At 38.7% G+C, this 15,617-nt stretch overlaps 1 protein-coding gene and 1 long non-coding RNA gene across 4 annotated transcripts; both read left to right on the top strand.

Annotated features, from left to right (window-relative positions):
* The first annotated feature begins 1,950 nt into the window (after positions 1-1,950).
* LOC145072379 (putative inactive histone-lysine N-methyltransferase SUVR2) lies at positions 1,951-6,451 on the top strand. 3 transcript variants are annotated; one of them, XM_079018792.1, is made up of 10 exons: positions 1,951-2,104; positions 2,813-2,927; positions 3,149-3,422; positions 3,504-4,086; positions 4,171-5,156; positions 5,256-5,521; positions 5,595-5,661; positions 5,771-5,821; positions 6,033-6,129; positions 6,232-6,451. In XM_079018792.1, exons 3-10 carry the CDS (start codon positions 3,198-3,200, stop codon positions 6,255-6,257), a joined length of 2,301 nt encoding a protein of 766 aa, XP_078874918.1. In that variant the 5' UTR covers positions 1,951-2,104; positions 2,813-2,927; positions 3,149-3,197; the 3' UTR covers positions 6,258-6,451. The 3 variants fall into 3 exon arrangements, with proteins under 3 accessions (XP_078874918.1, XP_078874920.1, XP_078874919.1); XM_079018794.1 differs by having other exon boundaries at positions 1,954-2,069; XM_079018793.1 differs by lacking the exon at positions 1,951-2,104 and adding an exon at positions 2,140-2,586.
* Positions 6,452-13,957: 7,506 nt separating this feature from the next.
* LOC145077210 (uncharacterized) lies at positions 13,958-15,299 on the top strand. The gene is made up of 3 exons (XR_013693017.1): positions 13,958-14,168; positions 14,796-14,866; positions 14,959-15,299. It is a non-coding gene; the product is annotated as an uncharacterized LOC145077210 (long non-coding RNA).
* The last annotated feature ends 318 nt before the right edge of the window (positions 15,300-15,617 follow it).

The following is a 15,617-nucleotide window of genomic DNA, read 5'->3' as shown; positions in this document are numbered from 1 at the left end:
TAATTACTTCTAATCCTTTTCTGATTCTTGGGGTGTCAAACCTGTGACCACTTGTGTTATAAAAAGACAAATATATAATTTATGGTTTCTTTGTGTGATGACAATTGTAAAATAAATTAAAAATGGATCTATATATGGATCATGGTTTGGTTGCTTACTTATTACCTAACATGTTATGAAGAGAAAAAATGATATTCTCCTCGTGTGATGTGAATGTTCGTCGCTTTAATCCCGACCTTAGATATTTAATCCATCTTAATCTGCAGCTCTTTCCATTCCTTTTCAAACCTAATATAATATCAGTCAAGGAGAAAACTGTAAATTTAAGATATGTTAATTCTATAGCGTCTACAATATTATGCATAGAAACAAACACCGACATCGAAGATAAAATCTTAAAAATCACTAACACACATGTATATGCTCTTTTCTTTTCTATTAGATGTTAAAAATATCAAAGAGATTAGAAGGAAAAAAACTGAAGTAGCTCGATAACACTTTCAATTTAAGTCAATAAGTGATGAACGTACCCTTTTTTGAGGAATAATCTACGAATATCCACTATCCAACAACCCTAACAGTGGATGCAAAATTCAACCCTAGGGTTAACATTTGATGACCACCTTAAAATAACCAATCTAAAATCGGAAATTAGAAATAGGAAAATTAGTTTAACTTACACCTTTCTCCGGTAACCTCTGGTTAGCCTCTCCAGTGTTGCTTCGACGGCCGGCCTCCCTGTTTTTTGTTCCCGTCAACACACATCAACAAAAAAAGAATCGAGAACTGGTATCCCTTTGTATCGTTACTTTTGGTCGGAGGCGGGGGTGCAAAGGGTTTTGGATGAATGGTGGAAGCGGTCGGCGATTGAAAATAGTGGAAAGCATGCAGATTAGTCGACGCCCGTCGCTGCTACGGTGCCTCTTTGTTTACCCCATCAACACCCCAGCCAATGATAGCAGAAGGAATGTCCGAGCAGAACTGGGTATGAGGCTTTTTATACTTCCAAGAACAGCTTGAAGACTCTCAATCTTGAATCTTCTTATAAGCACCTGTAGAAGAAAGTTGGGTGGCTTCTTCGGTGATAATTCTTGTCCACTTTAGATGAGAAACATCGCGATTCAAAGGAGGGTATAGTCGTATAGACAAAAAAGTATTGGCGTATAGACATGAAAGTACTAGAAGAAATGTTGAAGGTGGTGCGTGAGTTTCACGAGCAGGACGTATAGTCGTATAGACAAATAAATAAGTTTTGTACAAGGGGTCTAAAGAAGGATAGTGGGGTTCAACATGAATAATGATTTATACATGTCGAGAGCAGCTAACTGAAGGGATTAGTTGCGTGTCGATATCAAGAATTAACGTCAACTTGATCCTCAAGAACTGCCCTCAATTTGTGGGTCATTTTTCGAATAAATGTGTGGAGTTTTAATCATCTTATTTATCTCTTAAGTACAAAATAACCATCTTAATTACTTGTTAAAATATAGCCACTATGACATATCAATAAATTATACACATTTTTTGAGGTGTTAATTTCAACTGTTGTAGTAACACAACTGAAAGCTTGATGTAACAATGCATTATCGCTATATGAACTTGTGGCTATTCTGAGTGAGAGAGAGAGAGAGAGAGAGAGAGAGAGAGAGAGAGAGAGAGAGAGAGAGAGAGAGAGAGAGTGTTTTGTTTACATGTCACTCAAACAGTCTAAAACAAGTAAAAATAACTAAAAAAACAAGTTGTTAACGAGTTGGTTTCCTCGTAAAGCCACAAAAATAATTTATGGATTAAAATGACAAATCCTATAAAATTTGTTGGACATTTATATTGTTTCCCCTTATTTTGGAGGTCAATAAAATAGATTGGAGATGACCTAAAAACTACAAAGAACGCTATAATCTGAGGGCTAAAGTGTAAACATCAGATCTTCCGTGCAAAATTAAACGGGGGTTTTCCAACGTGCCCTACCAAATTTCCCCATTATCTGTGCCCTACTAATTTCTTGCAAGTACACACAGTGTCCTCCTTCCTTTTCGAGATCGATGCGAATCGCTCTCAGAACGCTGTTGGTGAGGAGATGCAAAAGAATTGAATCTCAATTCCAGTAATAACTTCTCTTTTGTGTTTTTCATTGATCGTCTCCCTGTTTTTTTGGCTAGTCACCGCTTAATCGGGTTGTACGTGCTATACTCGTCTTTTGTTGTGGTTTTTAGTTGCGTTACTTAATCTTAAGTATTTTGAGTTTAGGTGCTTTGACATTGTTCAATCGCAGTTCGTTTTCTGTTAATCGAAGCTACTGGTTTGATTTCTTGATCAATATTGGGTTGTTGGTCATCAGTTTAGGTTAATCTGTTTGTAATGCACCAGCTTCTAGGGGAAGACGACTCGAGGTTTATTAATCACCGTTTTTGGGTTTATCTAGTTTTTAAAAGATTCTCTTTTGAGCTCATTACTTTTTTTACTCATGGTAATCCCGAAGTTCTTTTTTAGCAACGAAGTTGTTCCTTCTGTTCAAGAAAGATCCACTCTTGATGTAACACCTGTCACTTCCCAATGCTAAAAGATACGTTTTATTTAGGATTTAAGGTAACATTATTCTATTTTTGTGGCCTGTTAAAGTGTTTTAATGTAATGTGCATCAATTTAAGATGAAATTAGCTCCCTCAGGCTGTAGGATAAGACACTGTAACATACTTATGCTGGTATATGTCGTAAACTTTAGTTTGATTTATGTTTCCCATGCTTGATTAAGTAGAGTCTGAGTTTAGCTGATTCTGACATTTATTTTTTTTATCTTCTGTAAAAATTTCAGGTTCATGGAATCACGGGTCTAAACTAATACACAAAGCGTTTTACTTGGTAGGGCTATTGTTACTAGTTCATTCCTCATAGCATACTTCTTGGAGTTGGGGGATATTAGAATCGAGGTAAAGTTTGTGTTACCTCAATACACTATAGCCATAATGAATGTCCTGGTAATGTTTGATTCATTATACCATGGGGATTGTTGTTTAGTTCATTCCCTTAGGAACATATGAAAGTATGATAGACCAGTTAAGTTAATTAGTTTCAAAAAAGGTTCATAGAAGTATCGAATTTGTGATGAAATAAGCCAATCCACTGTTAATTAGTTGCTGTTGGTTTGCAGGTGTATTGGATAGTCTGAATCTGTTTTAGGAAAACCTGCAAAGCTAGTGATGGCTCCCAATCCCAGAGTTGCAAAAGCCTTTCGTGCTATGAGAGAGATTGGGATTCCCGAAGAGAAAACAAAACCAGTGCTGAAAAACCTTCTTAAACTCTATGAAAAGAATTGGGAACTTATTGAAGAAGAAAATTATCGAGCACTTGCAGATGCTATTTTTGACAGCGAGGAGGCAGAGACAGCAGAACAGAAGAAAAAGCATGATATTGCTGAAGCTGAAGTAAGTAGATCCAAACCATTCATGGTGTTTTAAACAGTTTATAGCATGAGTATCCAACATTTAATTGACATCATCTTTCAGGCATTAGAACAGAAAAAGAAACTCGAGCTAGCTGAACGGATGAAAGTTATTGAAGAAGAAACACAAATTCCAGAAGAGCCAGAAAGGCCTTTAAAGCGGTTGCGTTTAAGGCACCAAGATGGACATGCTTCACCCTCTTGCACCACCTCCAGCCCTAATTCAAATGGCACACCACTGAAAAAGCCAAAACTGGAGATTGATGACATTCCTTATGCTATACCCCGGACTCGATCACATGCCAAAACTAATGAATCTCAGCTTGTTTCACCTCAATCACAAAGTAGAAACAAGGGGAAGCAACCTGTTTCAGACTGTAACACTCAACCAGATGTCACAAATGAAACAGGAGGTGATTCTGCTATCCGATCAAGGCATCCGAAAGACAAAGGGAAAGAACCTTTTTTACCTCAAACTGGTTTTCAAGAAAAGAGGTCAATTTCTGATAGGCCATCATCCCATGGAGTGAGGTTTAAAGAGCCAAAGGTGAAGCAGAGCCCTCTTGCATTAATAAAGCCCAAAGATGAGCCACTCACAGATGACAACACATCAAAGGTTGTGGTGCCTCTTGCAGTGATAAGACCAGGTACTTCTTGTTTATATTATAACATCTTCATAGAGTGACAAGTGTTTTATGTATTTTTTTTTTCCTTTTCTTTTATACTTACAGAGTCATTGACCAATGGAGATTCTTCAACTGAAAATGGTCCAGTCAGCGAGGCTGCTCAACCGCTTGCAGTGGCCAATGATGAGTCAACAACAAAATTAGATATTGCCTCCTCATCTTCTGGGGAAATCAAGATTTCTCTGACCTGTAATATTGTAGGAAAACCCAACATATCTATCACAGATGTGGATTCTGTATTGAAAACAATGGAAGATAAATGTCTTAATTCGGTCAAACTCCTGGACCCAAGTATTTCCATAAAGAAACTGATGAAAGATATGTGCGAGTGTCTTCTGGATAATGAAACCACCTCTACACCACCTGCTAAACCATCCAGAAGATGTTGTGTAGCTGATCCAGACACTAAAGACATGCCATCCGACACCAATGGCTCAGTCAATGAAAGTCAAAGGGTCACCGAAGATGATTGTGAAAATGGTGTTCATAATAATACAGAGTCAAATAACGAGTCAGTTTCTGATGTCATAAGGTCTACCCATGATGTGAATGACATAGCTAAAGGGCAAGAATCGGTAATAATTTCATTGGTGAATGATGTGAACAACGAGTGTCCTCCATCTTTCCATTACATTCCCCAAAATGCGGTTTTCCAGAATGCATATGTTAACTTTTCACTTGCGCGAATCAGTGATGACAATTGTTGTTCCACTTGTTTTGGTGATTGTCTGACATCATCAACGGTTTGTGCTTGTGCACTGCAGTCTGGTGGTGAGTTTGCATACACAAAAGAGGGTCTTGTGAAAGAGACGCTTTTAGATGAGTGTATAAAAATGAACCGGGACCCTCAAAAACACTGTTTGTTTTACTGTAAGGAGTGTCCACTTGAACGATCAAAAAATGAGGGGATTACTGAGCCATGTAAAGGACATTCTGTAAGGAGTTTTATAAGAGAATGTTGGTTAAAATGTGGATGCAATAAACAGTGTGGTAATCGTGTAGTACAACGTGGTATACAACGTAAATTACAGGTATAATATCTTATTAATATAATATATATATATATATATATATATATATATATATGTTGTTGAGATTCCTTTTGTAAAATTTTATTGTTGTTGTTGTAGGTGTTTATGACACCTGGAGGAAAAGGGTGGGGTCTGAGGACCCTTGAGGACCTACCTAAAGGTGCTTTTGTTTGTGAATATGTTGGAGAAGTGTTGACCAATGCAGAACTGTATGATCGAGTTCAAAAAAGTTCAAATAAGGATGAACATGCTTATCCAGTGAATCTTGATGCTGATTGGGCTGCAGAGAGTGAATTAAAGGATGAAGAAGCTCTTTGTTTGGATGCCACTTATTATGGAAATGTCGCTAGATTCATCAATCATCGGTAATCTTCCTAAAAAAAAAAAACTCTAGATGTGCTGAAAAGTCATGTTTTGAATCCATGTTTCTTTTGGTAGGTGTTGGGATCCAACTTTAGTGGAGATTCCAGTGGAAGTTGAGAATCCGGATCATCACTACTATCATGTATGTAAATCAGCACACTTTTGAAATGTTTGTTTTACTTATATTCTTATGTATATATATTATCGGTGTTGGGATATTTAGTAAGTGAATCCTTTTGTGGTATTTGCAGCTTGCCTTCTTCACTACAAGAAAGGTGAAAGCCCTAGAAGAGTTAACATGGGTGAGTTAGATATTTAGTTGTTGGGAATTCTGGATCCCACTTTATTGTTTATGTTAAGCAATTAATTTCATCGATTTGTTTATTATAGCATTTTCTCTATTACAAGATTATCCTAAATTTATTTGGGTAGATATAAGAAAAAAAAAATACTTGCTATAAAAACACAACGTTGCTATTTATTGCATTGAATATGAATATGAATATGATGCAGGATTATGGCATTGATTTTGATGACGAGACACATCCTGTGAAGGCGTTTCGATGCCGATGTGGCAGCAGGTTCTGTCGAAACAATAAACGTCCAAACAGTAAGTAATAGTATAATATTGAATTTGGAAAGTTTTGTTTTTTGGGTTGTGAACGCTTAAATCTGTTATTTGTTCTGTTGTGTTTGTGTTGTTACATTACAGGACACAGAAGAAGAAGATACACTTAAAGTTAATATCCGTTTTGAAGCTCATCACTCTAGCGATGGTGATGCTGTTTCGTATCTATCTTATGTATTGTACTACATGTAATAACCAAAAGTCAAGGCTTATTTTAGGTATTTTCGTAGACTTTTTTTTTGTACCAACAAAACCCATAAAAAACATTACCACTTTGATCTCATCTTTCATTTTATTTCTTGTATATGTGGTTTGGTTTGTGTGCGTATTTTATTTCTGACTGTGAAGCTGACAAAAAAAAGTAATAGAATATATATGTAAACTAGTGAGCTGAAAGCACATGCAAAACACACACATGTCCAATGACAACATGTTTCCTAACAAAATATCATTATTTCCACATGTTTGGTGCATTGGTGTTGTGTTGTGTTAGAAGATAGGTACATTGCATTAACATTATCACAAAACACAAGTGGCTTTAGTTAATGGCCACAACAACTTGAAGAGAATATTAAAAAGCCAAACAGCTTCAACAACATTTGTCACCCTCCGATACTCAACTTCGGCACTGGATCTAGAGACTACGTGTTGATGTTTGGAAGACCAAGACAAAAGATTATCACCTAAGTAGACATAAAACCTAGATGTGGACCGATGAGTCTAAAGAGAACCAACCCAATCAACATTAGAGTATGAGACCAAATAGTGTGCAGTGTGCATATGACTGTCATATAAAAAGACCATGCGTCAAAGTACTCTGTAAATAACGTAGAAAGGACTTCAGGATCTTAGGCTTTCTGAGTAATCTTGTCATTCATTCTTCCCAAGAATTCCTTTAAATGTCTTTTGCTCAATAGGTAGCTGATTTCCTTTCTGAGTCATAAGATGTCCAAAACATTCATGGTAAGTACACCACTTAGATTTATCTTTCTATCCTGATGTTTTGTCATTCTCCTTGGGCCATCTTGCCTTATCCCCAAGATCTTGGTTTTAATAAAGCAAACCTGAAACATTAACAAAAAAAAAAACAATAATCATATATTTTAGGATAATATTCATCTTCCAGAGCATTAACCCTATGATTATTAGGTCTTGAGTAAGGTTTAGCTTTGTAAGATTTTTGGGAAGAAGAATTGTTATTCCTATTGGGATGATCGTAGGAAGTGTTCATCAAGACATCCTCTTTTGGATCTTCTTGTCTTCTTTGAGCCTAATAAATCTTAGGGCTTTACTTGCTTTACTTCTGACTTCATCCAATTTCTTGCATGGGGTCATGGTAGGATTCTCGTAAAATGGAGAATCTTTCTTTAGTCCCATCTTAAAGGCTTCCACGGCTATCACAACATTTGTGGAATATCTAGGGCTTCTTTCCCAAACCTACTTACATAATCTCTCAAAGATTCATCATTGCCCTGAGTTACTCAGTGAGGTCATTTGTTAGTTTCTAAAAAGTTCTACTACAAGAAAATTGATTTTTAAATAAGTTAATAAGATGCGAGAAAATAGTAATAGAGTAAGGAGGAATGTTTAGGAGCCACTTAAGTACAAATCTTGTAAAGGTTGAGCCAAACCCTTGCATAAGCAACCCTCCTTAAGGTGTTGGGGGGCTAAAACAATTTCCATGCTTTCTCTATATCGGGCGACATGTTCCTTAAGATCCGTGGTCCCATCATACATCTTCATGTTGGGCGTCTGAAACCTCTTTGGGACTTCAATGTCACAAATAGGGGGTGAAAATCTTGAGACCCTATGGCTGACAACTGACACCTTTGGTATATGTTGAATCATGTGTAGTACACTTAAGATCATGTCTCTCAGTTACATGAGTTCCTTCGCCATAACTGGACTTATCCCTAGATCTTTGGTATTAGACAGGATTTTAAATATTCATCCAAGATCTTGGGAAACATGACCTCCCGTGCTAGGAGTTGCGCCATCTGTGAAAATAGGCGCTTGTCTTGATATGAAGTCTCCAACTAGGTGCTCTAAAGATGTAAGCTTGGTTTGTTGAAATTAAGCTTATTGTTGGTTTAAGTTTGCATTATTTATGTTTTTTTTTTATTAATTCACACTGGCTATCATTTATGGATGAAAATGACATGAACCCAAAATCAAACACAAATAATGGATATGGGTAACTTTTTGATATAATTCAATTAATTAGACCTCAAATTTACGCTTCAAACAAGTTATTAAACTTTACATCAATTTAATTTTTTATGACAAAATTGTGTGCCGCTGCATTATACGGATAAATTAGGATAGTGTTAACTAAATATAATAAAGAGTTGAGTTCATTATATGTAATATTTAGTACAATAAAAAGAATTAAGTGAGCGTTTTAAGTATCTTGAAAGCCCTTCCACCGAATGAAAGCCCAATGTCACGGGACAACACAATCACCGTGTGCCACTTAGTGTAACTTCGACTAAGTCAGGCTACGACACTTCTTTTGGATGTATAAACGACTAAGTAAGCAAGAGAATAAGGGTTTTGAAGTATCTACAAACGAAAGAGAACTTCTATTAGAGAGCTCGAGAGAATACAAGAGAACTTCCAATGGTCTGGAGCAAATGAGCTCCTCCCTATTTATACTTGTCCTTCCTCCTCTTGGGAAGTTTCTAGATATTACTACATTAGTCCTATATTCTTGACTAATCTAGAATATTCTACCAAGTTACATATATTTACAAGTCTTCATGAAATGTTCTAAATCATTCTTTGATGTCCTAGAGAAATCTAGGATGTTCGAGGGTCTAATGTGCTATACTTGTGAGTTCTCCCATTTTCTTGAGTACTCCGGAAGAGTCTAGAATCTCGATCGTGACACCCTCCCCCACTTAAGTTCTTGATGACCTCGTCAAGTCTTAGATATGTACTCCTCGATCTTGCTTCGGAATTGCCACAGATCTTGTTCTCGTTCCCAACTGGACTCACTATCGGGTAGTCCCTTCCATCGAACATAATATTCTGTCCAATTAGGTAAGCCTCGTTTACGTACCGTTCTATCTGCTAGGATTTCATCCACCTCCTTGTCATATGAGACCACGTTTGCTACTGGGGCTCGATGTGATTTGCTCCTCGATGGATCTTCTTCATCGCGGTTGTAAGTTTTGAGAAGACTTACATGGAATACTGGATGGATCTTTAAGTAGGATGGTAATTCAAGCTTGTATGATCGGGTCCCAACCTTTTCGAGAACTTTGTATGGCCCCTCGTATCTTCGTGTTAAGACTTTGTGTACCTTTCGGGTGGATTTGAACATCCTTTGTGGGAGTTTTACCATCACCTCGTCCCCTACTAGGAACTCTCTTGGCTGCCTCTTCTCGTCCACCCATTTCTTCATTCGCTTGGCTGCCTTGTGTAAGTAAGACTTTGCTATGTCGAGTTCCTCGTCCCATCCTTTGACAAACTTGTACGCAGGTGGGCTTGATCCTTTGTAACCGTTTGTTAGCTCTTTGGGCGTCAATGGTTGTTGGCCTGTTAAAATCTCGAAAGGACTCTTCCCCGTAGCCTCACTCTGTTGTAAGTTATACGAAAATTGGGCCACATCGATTAGCTTGGCCCAATCCCGTTGGTTTGCACTAACAAAGTGCCTCAAATAAATCTCGAGCAAGTGATTAACCCTTTCAGTTTGGCTATCGGTTTGAGGGTGGAAACTAGTCGAGAAGTGGAGTTCTGATCCCATTAGCTTAAATAGCTCCCTCCAAAACTTCCCTGTAAAGCGGGGATCTCTATCACTTATAATGCTTCGAGGAAGTCCCCAATACTTCACGACATGCTTGAAGAATAGTCGCCCTACTTCTTCAGCTGTGCAATCCCGAGGGGCTGGAATAAACGTTCCATATTTGGAGAATCGATCTACAATCACCATTATTGATCCGCACCCTTCGGACGTCGGTAATGCTGAAATAAAATCCATCGATATGCTTTCCCATGGTCTTTCGGGGATCGGTAGTGGTTCCAATAATCCCGCCGGTTTGGCTTGTTCGACCTTATCTTGTTGACAAATAACGCAAGTCCTCACATAGGCGTCTATGTCACTTCGCATATTCGGCCAATAATAGGATCGTTCTATAATTGCTTTCGTACGATGAGTACCTGGATGTCCAGCCCATTTGGAATCATGACATTCCTTTAGGATTTCTCTTCTCAAGTTGTTCCATCTTGGGACATACATTCGATTGCCGACCGTGAATAATAATTCGCCTTCGACCCAAAATTTTCTGGTCTTGCCTTCTCTTGCCATTTCCATTAAGTTCTTCGTTAACGGATCGTGATTTAGCCCTTCCTTGATCCGGTCAGCAAAATCGCACGTTACTCGGGAGAGGGCTGCTAGTTCGGCCTTTCGACTCAGGGCATCCGCAATTACATTGGTTTTTCCCGGCTTATATTCCATGACATAATCGAATTCTGCTAAGAAATCTTGCCAACGAGCTTGCTTAGGACTTATCTTCTTCTGATTTTGGAAGTAACTAGTCGCCACATTGTCGGTTTGGATAACGAACCGGCTTCCAAGCAAATAGTGTCTCCATACTCGAAGGCAATGTACGATTGCTGTCATTTCTTTGTCGTGTATCGGGTATCTCCATTCTGTATCATTTAGTTTCCGGCTTTCGTAGGCCACTGGATGGTCATCTTGTAATAACACTCCTCCAATCGCGAAGTCTGACGCATCCGTTTGCACTTGGAATGGTTTCGTGTAGTCTGGTAGCTTTAAGACCGGTTCCTCCGTGACAGCTTTCTTTAGAAGATCAAACGTCATTTGACACTTCTCCGTCCATTCCCACGAAACTTTCTTTTTTAGAAGGTCGGTGAGGGGAGTGGCTTTAGCTGAGTATCCGGATATAAATCTTCGATAGTAGTTTATAAGGCCTAGGAACGATCGTAGTTCAGAAACGTTCTTTGGTGGCTCCCATTCTTGGATCGCTCGTATCTTGTTGGTATCCATATGGATCTTCCCATCAACGATCCTATGCCCTAGGAACGTTACTTCTGGTTGGGCAAAGGAGCACTTTTCTGTCTTTATGTATAATTGGTTTTCCCTGAGTACTTGGAAGACTAACCGCAAGTGTTTAACGTGCTCCCCTAACGACTCAGAGTAAACTACTATGTCATCTAAGTACACCATTACGAATTTGTCCAAGAATGAGTGGAATATCTTATTCATTAAAGTGCAGAATGTGGCAGGGGCATTCGTCAATCCAAAAGGCATGACTAAGAATTCGTAGGAGCCATACCTTGTCACACACGTCGTCTTTGGTTCGTCCCCTGCTGCTATGCGTACTTGCCAGTAACCCGACCTTAAGTCCAGCTTTGTGAACCATCGAGCACTCCCGAGTCGGTCAAATAGATCAGCTACCAGTGGGATTGGGTACTTGTTCTTTATCGTTACTTTGTTCAGGGCCCGGTAGTCTATGCACATTCTTAGACTTCCGTCATGTTTCTTCTGGAACAAGACTGGGGCACCGAATGGGGCTTTTGAGGGGCGGATAAATCCGGAATCTAGTAGCTCTTTCAATTGTCTTCTTAGCTCTTCTAACTCCGGTGGAGCCATTCTATAAGGACACATAGCTGGCGACTTAGCTCCGGGCTCGAGTTCTATCTTGTGATCCACTTCCCTTCTCGGTGGTAACTTCCTTGGTAACTCTGGCGGCATCACGTCCTTGAATTCTTCTAGTACTTTTTTCACTATCTCTGGCATTTCTTCATTGAGAGGGGTGGTTTCTTCTTTTAACGCTGCTAAGTATGTCATTTCTCCCTTCTTTAGTCCCTTGTTGAGTTGTATGGCCGACAAGATCCGGGACTCCGTTTTGCTTCTTTCCAAGGGTACGATGTGTATCGTTGAATCCTTGGTGATACGCATGGTTTGATCTTCGAACGAGAAAGGGCGTACCTGGTCGAAGAACTCCATCCCCAAGACCATGCAATAATCATCCATGGGTACTACGGTTAGGTCGATAGGACCCTTCCATCCTCCGATCTCGATAACTACCCCATAAGCGACTCCAAGAATAGGCTCGGAAGGAGAGTTGACAGCTTTCAACCAACCTATTTCTTTGGTGTATTGAATGTTCATCTTTTCAGCTTCATTTTTAGAAAGGAAATTATGGGACGCACCTGTGTCTACTAAGGCTTTAGTGACTTTCTCGTTTATACTAACTTCCACAAACATGAGTCCTCTTTCCTTCTTTGAGTGGGTCTCTTCTTTTGTAACCGAATTGAGGCGTTGCATTGAGCCTAGTTGTGCCTCGTCTCTCCCTTCCTTTTCTTCTTCGAAGACCATCGCATTGAAGCTTTTCTTCTTGGGACAATCTTTGATTAGGTGGGGGCCGTCACATAAGTAGCACTTGACTTCCCTTCGAGGTCCCCCTTCACTCGCCTTCCCCTTGAAAGTTGATGGTCTTGCAGCGGGTTTATCATCCTTCTGTTGTAGCCTAGTTGTCGGTCTCTCTCCCCCGCTAGGTTTCCTAATCGGGGTATCTCTTCGGAAGTCCATAAGGTCTTCCGCTACTGCTATAGCTTCGTCAACATCTTGGACGTTCCTTCTCTTGAGCTCGTTGTAAGCCCATGATTGTAGTCCATCTTGGAAGTAAAATAACTTGTCTTTCTCCTGTAAGTCGGGTAACTCCAGCATCAAGGCGGTGAACTCTGCTACGTAATCTTTGATAGACCCGACATGTTTCAATCCTCGGAGTTTCTTCATGGCAACGTCCTCAGCATTATGGGGGCAGAATTGTTTCTTGAGTTGTCTCTTAAACTCGTCCCAAGTGTCTATGACATATAAGCCTTTTTCAATGTCGCCATGCTTCCGCCTCCACCATAGTGCCGCATTTTCACTTAAGTACAGAACGACGGTGTCTATTTTGTACTTGTCATCCTTTACTCCGATAGCATTGAAATAACATTCTAGGGACCAGAAAAATTCTTCAAGTAGTTTAGGATCACGCTTACCTCCATATTTTGAGGGCTTAGGTGCTTCTGTGTGTGGCGTCATCTTCGTGACAGATCCTCCGGCTATCGCTGCTTTGCATAGCTTCACCTCATCTTCCAAAGCGTTTATCTTCTCACGAAACTCATTTCGCAAGGTGTTGACAAGTCCAAGGACTTCTTCCTTGATGACACCGATGGTCTCCTTCAATCCATCGCTCGTGTCACTTATCTCCGCAACGAACTGATCGACGGTATCCTTCCATTCAAGGATCTCCCCGACGTTGATCTCCGTCCTTGTAAGCTTGTTTTCTAAGCTTGCCAAGGCGTCTATCGATTGATCCCTCTTCTTGGACTTTCTTCCTCTCTCTTCGACGACAGGGGGTAGGTTTGCTACCTCGCTACTTCCTGCTTCCGTAGTCATGATCTCTTGCTTGTATGAAACCTGGCTCTGATACCACGTGTCACGGGACAACACAATCACCGTGTGCCACTTAGTGTAACTTCGACTAAGTCAGGCTACGACACTTCTTTTGGATGTATAAACGACTAAGTAAGCAAGAGTATAAGGGTTTTGAAGTATCTACAAACGAAAGAGAACTTCTATTAGAGAGCTCGAGAGAATACAAGAGAACTTCCAATGGTCTGGAGCAAATGAGCTCCTCCCTATTTATACTTGTCCTTCCTCCTCTTGGGAAGTTTCTAGATATTAATACATTAGTCCTATATTCTTGACTAATCTAGAATATTCTACCAAGTTACATATATTTACAAGTCTTCATGAAATGTTCTAAATCATTCTTTGATGTCCTAGAGAAATCTAGGATGTTCGAGGGTCTAATGTGCTATATGCTATATTTATGAGTTCTCCCATTTTCTTGAGTACTCCGGAAGAGTCTAGAATCTCGATCGTGACACCAAGCCTAAGTGGGCTTTTAAATTTGTTCGCAAGCAACACTGTTAACGGTTCCTCTTTCTCGCCCCTTTCTCTCACGAATCCCTCTCTCCTTCTGCAACAATGGCGTTTTGGGGTAACGAATCATTTCTCTTTATATACGTATATTTCAGTATCTACACCCACTGTGTCTCTCTTCCTTTTAATTTATTTAGTTAGGGTTTTTTTTAGATGAAAATTCTGGCTTTGAAGATGATGCCCGCAAATCTTCACTTTCACTTACCTTAATGATATTCATCGTTTTCTTCTGGTTTTGTTCACGTTTATTTTCAATTTTATTATTGTCGTGGAATGCAGCTTTATGTATTTGTTTGTGCTAATTGGGGAGGCTGTTGTTTGATTTTGAATAAATTTTATTTCTTTATTAGGAAATAGTATGTTCAAGTGTTGATCTAGATTTAAAGTTGTGTTGGTAAGGAAGACTGTTAGCAAATCCAGCTTAGAAAGTGAATGTTTTTTTTTTTCTTTTTGTTTATGTATTATTATGTATCTGCCTTGCATGTTACTAAACCTTGTCTTGTTTGAAATTGGGTGATAAGTTGGATTTATAAGACTGCATTGCAGCAATGCTCGTGCTATCTGCATTTTTAAAATATAGTGTGAAAAATGGATGGTTGGTTGTTTTTCATATCAACTGTTTCTAAGTTAGTGTAATTTTATTGTTTTTTGCAAACTCATGATATTGTTTTGACTTTTGATTTAGATTCTGAGGTTAAAACCGGTGAATCAGTTGATGTAGTTGTTGAAGAAGGCTCTATTTTGCAATTTGTACAGGTATAACTTTTGGAACTGTGGGATATACATGCTTATTTTGCTGCTTGCTGCATTAACAATATGTACAACTAACTAAAACTCTTTCTACTCAGGCTAATTTTGGAGAAGTTAAGGAGGACACAGAGGATGAGTCAGTTTGTCTGAACATCACTTTTGACAACAAAAAAAAAAAAAAAAATTGTAGTAGGAACTACAATTTATGTTGTGCTTGAACAAAAATTTTCAGATATCACACAACGGGAAACATGTCAGTTTCTATTGTTATGGGACTAAACATAACAATAGACGTTAATTTCTGATCTTTAGTAGTTAGTTTGTGGGTACAGCTTTTGTGAGTATCAATTAGATGTTAATTTCTGATCTAATTAACTGTCTTATAAATATCAATTTTGTTGTTTCTGGTATCAATTAGTCTCCATGGTAGTTCACTTAATTGTTATCACGTGTAACTTACTTATATTTAGATTATAATGGCTATATATAATTAACTTAACTGTGGTTGCAATGTAATGATTTAATGATTGATTGTAACTAGAGGTTAGTTGTCTTACTGTGCGTTGCAGAGGAAGTTCTTATGCATGTGTAAAAAGAAAGAGATAATGAAAAACTACTCTTATTATCCTTCTTTTGTTTGAAATTGCTATTAAAATGCTTCCAAATGTCTGTCAAAATACTATCACAATGCTAATATTCAGTCAAATGTATGTTATGATTGAAAATAAATTAACTAGCTTCAAATAATTATAAAAAT

This window comes from Lactuca serriola, chromosome 9 (genome assembly GCF_051521515.1).
Source record: "Lactuca serriola cultivar US96UC23 chromosome 9, Lser_US96UC23_V15, whole genome shotgun sequence".
Classification (NCBI taxonomy): domain Eukaryota; kingdom Viridiplantae; phylum Streptophyta; class Magnoliopsida; order Asterales; family Asteraceae; genus Lactuca; species Lactuca serriola.
Note: the sequence above shows the minus strand (reverse complement) of the source record. Positions and strands in the feature narration are given on the sequence as shown.